The sequence below is a fragment of the Astyanax mexicanus genome, chromosome 21 (assembly GCF_023375975.1).
Source record: "Astyanax mexicanus isolate ESR-SI-001 chromosome 21, AstMex3_surface, whole genome shotgun sequence".
NCBI lineage: Eukaryota > Metazoa > Chordata > Actinopteri > Characiformes > Acestrorhamphidae > Astyanax > Astyanax mexicanus.
Window position 1 is genome coordinate 5210965 of NC_064428.1, and position 6000 is coordinate 5216964.

Consider the following 6000-nt stretch of genomic DNA (forward strand, 5'->3'; position numbering starts at 1 on the left):
CATATTTTTGACAACAAGTCAACACCGTCAGTTTTATATTAAAATATTTGATTATATTATAACGTACATATGTACTTTTTTTTAAGAAGTTGTCTGATGTAGCTGCAAACAGAGAAAAAACAAGATGGCTAATATGAACAGCTCATGTATAGATCATGTGAAAGAGGAGGTTTCAAAAACCTCCAAATGCCTCTTAACTGAGGCTAGAATAGAATGACTGATTTGACAGCAAATACCAGTATCTTCTATATTATTTAACTCTGATTAAGAGTGTTTTCCTTTTCTCTCAATACATTATTATGCAGTTTTCGTAGTAGCTGCACTGGATACGCTGGATGCACATAATGCACCTACTACCTGAAAAAAATTGCATGCTAAGGTAACTGACCGCTAGCACTAGTCTGCTCAGCTACATTTAAATTTAAGATATTTAGCAGACACATCCTTACCCAGTGCAGCTTAGAAATCTTGAAATCTTACTAACATGTTATTTTTAAAGAAATATGCTAGTTCGTAGAGACTAGAAGACATACTGTTTCCTTCTCTGTACATTTCAGATAAATATAATCTATATCAACTATGTGTAGCTTTCTATGTGTATATAGAGTTATGAAGGATATAAACATTGTGTTTCTTACTTGATTATAACTGAAATAGCTGTAAAATGGACTATTTATGATTATTAGTCTTTCAAAATACGATTGGCCTATCTTTTTGGAGCGTGGCTAGAAAACCATCTGCTCCCACACTGTAAAGACATATATGCCAGTTTTACTTAATGTTATTTGTGATAACACACAACCTCGAGTGTTCTATTGCTTTTATACAAGTTTTTTTATTTTACAAAATGAATAAAGAAAATAAATAAAAAAAACTTTAAGAAATTTAATTTGAATATGCTTTAATATGGACTGAGCCTTCCACCAAAACGTAGTTCCACAACAACTGTAACAGAACTGAAACTTAACTACAAAACGGTGTATGGTTCATACAGACCAACACCACGAAAGTTAGCTTGAAAATCAAAATTGGGAATAAGTGAAGATGGTAACGTTAGGAGCGTGAAATAACGCTGATACTCTCCTCTCCTGCTCCGTGGAGTCATCTTCAGGTGAACACTGCGCATTTTTTGAGCATTTCTGCTTGTTTTGCTGGGTGGTGTTGGTTTTAGCTAGCCGGCTGGACTGTGGTTAGGTTAGCGTAGCTTGCTTTAGCTCAGCATTAGCTTAGCTTAGCCTAGCCTGGCTGGTTAAGTTACTGTTCTGGCTGTCAGACGGCATTACCCGAGCGATTTTCTTTCCCTTTTTTCCTCAAAAGACGAGTCAGCGCTGCAGGCGAGCGTTCCGTGGCTGAGCGCTAGCCTGTGCTAAGCTAACGCAGCTGCCGGTGATTCAAAACTGTACTGTGTATATACGCCGTTACTTGGCAACGCGTCGGCGGAGTGATACAACTTTAGTGTGAGAAGGCCGTGATGTTATCACAAATATCATCACGGCTAGAACACTTCTCAACCAATCAGATTGTGAGGTCGGAACTAGCTGCTGTAACTATCCAGCAAGCTAGCTTAGACAAATTAGTCATTTTGACCTTGTGAAAAGCTTCAGTCAGCTAGTTAGTTTCCTAATAAATTCAGCAACATTTACTGTGCATTTCCAGTCTACTTAGCCACCAGTTTAAGATTGTATTAGATTTTTTATTATTAGTTTATTACTTGCCTACTTCCCAGAAACGTCTGTAAACTGTATATTAATAAACAGAATTCACTGCTTATTAATAAAACCAACTCAAACTGCACAGATATCTCACACACTCGTACCGCATAATCCTTCTTTAAGACTTCTTACATAAAGCTTCTAGAAGTTCTTGCAGTTCCAAACAGTCTTAAAATATTTTGTTAGGCGTGTTTAATTCTTTCGTGTTGACTTTACTTACATTTATATGTTTATATGTTTCTACAACTCTAAATATAATACACACACAGAATATTGGGATGTATTTATTACTTTAATTAAGCAAAGTTTAAAAAGTCTAATTTTAGGTCAATTATTATTATTATTATTATTATTATTATTATTATTATTATTATTATTATTATTGTTGTTATTATTATTCTCAAAATGAGCAAAGATGACTAGGCCTAAGTCTCATTAAATTTCCTCAAATTCATATGCAAATTTCTAAACAAAGTAAACACAATATTAAGCAAAATTCACAAATTATCATTTTAGGTAAAATATTCTCATTTAATGAGCAAAGCTTACTGGGCTCAGAAACAATTTATTAAAGTGCAGTGGTGGTGTGAGCTCTTCACTAGGAAGGTCTAATGCAGGGGTGTTCAAACTTTTTTTGTTGGGGGCCAGAAGGAGAAATATATTTGAAGTCACGGGCCACAGACTCTATAATAAAACAAATAATGAAATATACCACTTTAAATAATACTTTTTCCTGATTATTTCATTTACACACCATTTTACTTGACTCACTATCTTTATCTTTAACAGTGTTGTGTAAATTTTGATTTTTCAAACTGATGTTTCATTTCATGATGTCTCTTAATATTAAACTCCTTAATTACGGCAACTTTTAGACTCTTTGGCCCGTTTTTCTGCGCTAGAAATGCGCACCCTCTCTGCTTTTAGACTCTTTGGCCTGTTTTTTTGCGCTAGAAATGAGCACTCTTTCCGCTTTTAGACTCTTTGGCCCGTTTTTCTGCGCTAGAAATGCGCACTCTCTCCGCTTTTAGACTCTTTGGCCCGTTATTCTGCGCTAGAAATGCGCACCCTCTCTGCTTTTAGACTCTTTGGCCCATTTTTTTCGCTAGAAATGCGCACTCTCTCCACTTTTAGACTCTTTGGCCCGTTTTTCTGCCCTAGAAATGCGCACCCTCTCTGCTTTTAGACTCTTTGGCCCGTTTTTTGCGCTAGAAATGCGCACTCTCTCCGCTTTTAGACTCTTTGGCCTGTTTTTCTGCGCTAGAAATGCGCACCCTCTCCGCTTTTAGACTCTTTGGCCCGTTTTTCTGCGCTAGAAATGCGCACCCTCTCTGCTTTTAGACTCTTTGGCCCGTTTTTTTTGCGCTAGAAATGCGCACCATCTCCGCTTTTAGACTCTTTGACCCGTTTTTCTGCGCTAGAACTGAGCACTCTCTGCACTTTTAGACTCTTTGGCCCGTTTTTCTGCACTAGAAAAGCTCACTCTCTCCACTTTTAGACTCTTTGGCCCGTTTCTGACACCTAGTGTTCAAACTTTGAATCTCACATTATAAAAACCTGCTTAACAGTTTTTCAGTAATTACGGCAACTTTTAGACTCTTTGGCCCGTTTTTCTGCGCTAGAAATGCGCACCCTCTCCGCTTTTAGACTCTTTGGCCTGTTTTTTTGCGCTAGAAATGAGCACTCTTTCCGCTTTTAGACTCTTTGGCCCGTTTTTCTGCGCTAGAAATGCGCACTCTCTCCGCTTTTAGACTCTTTGGCCCGTTATTCTGCGCTAGAAATGCGCACCCTCTCTGCTTTTAGACTCTTTGGCCCATTTTTTTCGCTAGAAATGCGCACTCCCTCCACTTTTAGACTCTTTGGCCCGTTTTTCTGCCCTAGAAATGCGCACCCTCTCTGCTTTTAGACTCTTTGGCCCGTTTTTTGCGCTAGAAATGCGCACTCTCTCCGCTTTTAGACTCTTTGGCCTGTTTTTCTGCGCTAGAAATGCGCACCCTCTCCGCTTTTAGACTCTTTGGCCCGTTTTTCTGAGCTAGAAATGCGCACCATCTCCGCTTTTAGACTCTTTGACCCGTTTTTCTGCGCTAGAACTGAGCACTCTCTGCACTTTTAGACTCTTTGGCCCGTTTTTCTGCACTAGAAAAGCTCACTCTCTCCACTTTTAGACTCTTTGGCCCGTTTCTGACACCTAGTGTTCAAACTTTGAATCTCACATTATAAAAACCTGCTTAACAGTTTTTCAGTAATTACGGCAACTTTTAGACTCTTTGGCCCGTTTTTCTGCACTAGAAATGCGCACCCTCTCCGCTTTTAGACTCTTTGGCCTGTTTTTTTGCGCTAGAAATGAGCACTCTTTCCGCTTTTAGACTCTTTGGCCCGTTTTTCTGCGCTAGAAATGCGCACTCTCTCCGCTTTTAGACTCTTTGGCCCGTTATTCTGCGCTAGAAATGCGCACCCTCTCTGCTTTTAGACTCTTTGGCCCATTTTTTTCGCTAGAAATGCGCACTCTCTCCACTTTTAGACTCTTTGGCCCGTTTTTCTGCCCTAGAAATGCGCACCCTCTCTGCTTTTAGACTCTTAGGCCTGTTTTTTGCGCTAGAAATGCGCACTCTCTCCGCTTTTAGACTCTTTGGCCTGTTTTTCTGCGCTAGAAATGCGCACCCTCTCCGCTTTTAGACTCTTTGGCCCGTTTTTCTGCGCTAGTAATGCGCACCCTCTCTGCTTTTAGACTCTTTGGCCCATTTTTTTCGCTAGAAATGCGCACTCTCTCCACTTTTAGACTCTTTGGCCCGTTTTTCTGCCCTAGAAATGCGCACCCTCTCTGCTTTTAGACTCTTTGGCCCGTTTTTTGCGCTAGAAATGCGCACTCTCTCCGCTTTTAGACTCTTTGGCCTGTTTTTCTGCGCTAGAAATGCGCACCCTCTCCGCTTTTAGACTCTTTGGCCCGTTTTTCTGCGCTAGAAATGCGCACCATCTCCGCTTTTAGACTCTTTGACCCGTTTTTCTGCGCTAGAACTGAGCACTCTCTGCACTTTTAGACTCTTTGGCCCGTTTTTCTGCACTAGAAAAGCTCACTCTCTCCACTTTTAGACTCTTTGGCCCGTTTCTGACACCTAGTGTTCAAACTTTGAATCTCACATTATAAAATCCTGCTTAACAGCGGGCCAACTTTCATTCTATTTCTAAAATACGTCGCGGGCCGCTCCAAAAAAGGAAACGGGCCGCAAATGGCCCGCGGGCCGTAGTTTGGACACCCCTGTTCTAATGTTTTCCCTGATTCCTAAGAATGCACTGAAAAAAAAAATAAATAAAAAAATAATAATGAGTTGCATTTGCATTGTGTCCTGACAAGAATAATTATAAATGGCATAAATGAGGAACAAAAGACAAAACTTAAACTGTTTTTTTTTTTTCTGTAGATGAAGAAGAGCTCATGCTAAACAGCTCTCCACACTCTCCTACACCTCTCCAGACTCAGCAAACATAGAAGATTAATGCAGGATTTCATCCAGCTCCTCCCCAACACCCTAAAATCTCCAATTATGAAATACTTTTGAACACATCTGTACATGCAGCTAAAACAGGGAGCCTAGTGCATCCCACATTTATCAACATTAACATTTATAGGACTCCTAAGCTTTTGTTCTTAATGACATTGCTTTTACTTCTATACTTTTTAAACCACTTTTACACTTTTACTTGAGTTAAAAGCTTAAGAAATATTTTAAACTCTAGTATCTTTACTTCTACCGGAATAACACACTTTTTGTTTTGATGCTGCATACTATAGAATGCATTCTTAAATAGTTTCTAAAGTTTGAATTCTTCTTTTTTTAATCAGTCCTGTGATTTAGTGGTAAATGAGAAATTGTACAAACACTTGTGATGTTATTTCTACAATATGATTTTTTTTTACTATGCAATGTTTTTTCCTGTTTAAGAAAATAAAGGTTTATTGGATTGGACAGTTGTTTGTGTTCATCAATTTAATTGTGTTTAATTAGGGTTACACCACCAACTAGTCATTAGATCTCCCTGGATCTCATGTGCATCTTAATGCAAATTCTCAGTTTTGACTTCTTCAACCTCAGAAGTATCTCATGTCTCATTTCTGTCTAATGCTATGTCTGCAGTAATCAAAGTGTGTTAAGATCACTATTCATTTCTAGTGAATATCATGGTGAGGTTGTAAATCACAAAGTTTTATATATAGTATTTGCACTTAAAAATAAAAATAAAATAAAAATGATCCTAAAAATCGCCTGTGCACCTTATGTATGTACTCCGC

The 6000-nt window shown here is 38.8% G+C and overlaps 1 protein-coding gene across 6 annotated transcripts in view; it reads left to right on the top strand.

Annotated features, from left to right (window-relative positions):
- The window catches only part of LOC111193570 (titin), a 46026-nt gene extending 40344 nt beyond the window's left edge, over positions 1-5682 (top strand). For 2 of the 6 annotated variants that reach the window (XM_049469265.1, XM_022674950.2), the window contains exon 10: positions 5132-5680. In XM_049469265.1, coding sequence (XP_049325222.1) covers positions 5132-5199 — 68 coding nt within the window. In that variant the 3' untranslated portion in view covers positions 5200-5680. Of the gene's footprint in view, positions 1-5131 lie in introns of all 6 variants that reach the window. The other 4 variants (XM_049469267.1, XM_049469266.1, XM_049469268.1 and 1 more) reach the window with 3 other exon arrangements.
- Positions 5683-6000: the final 318 nt, after the last annotated feature.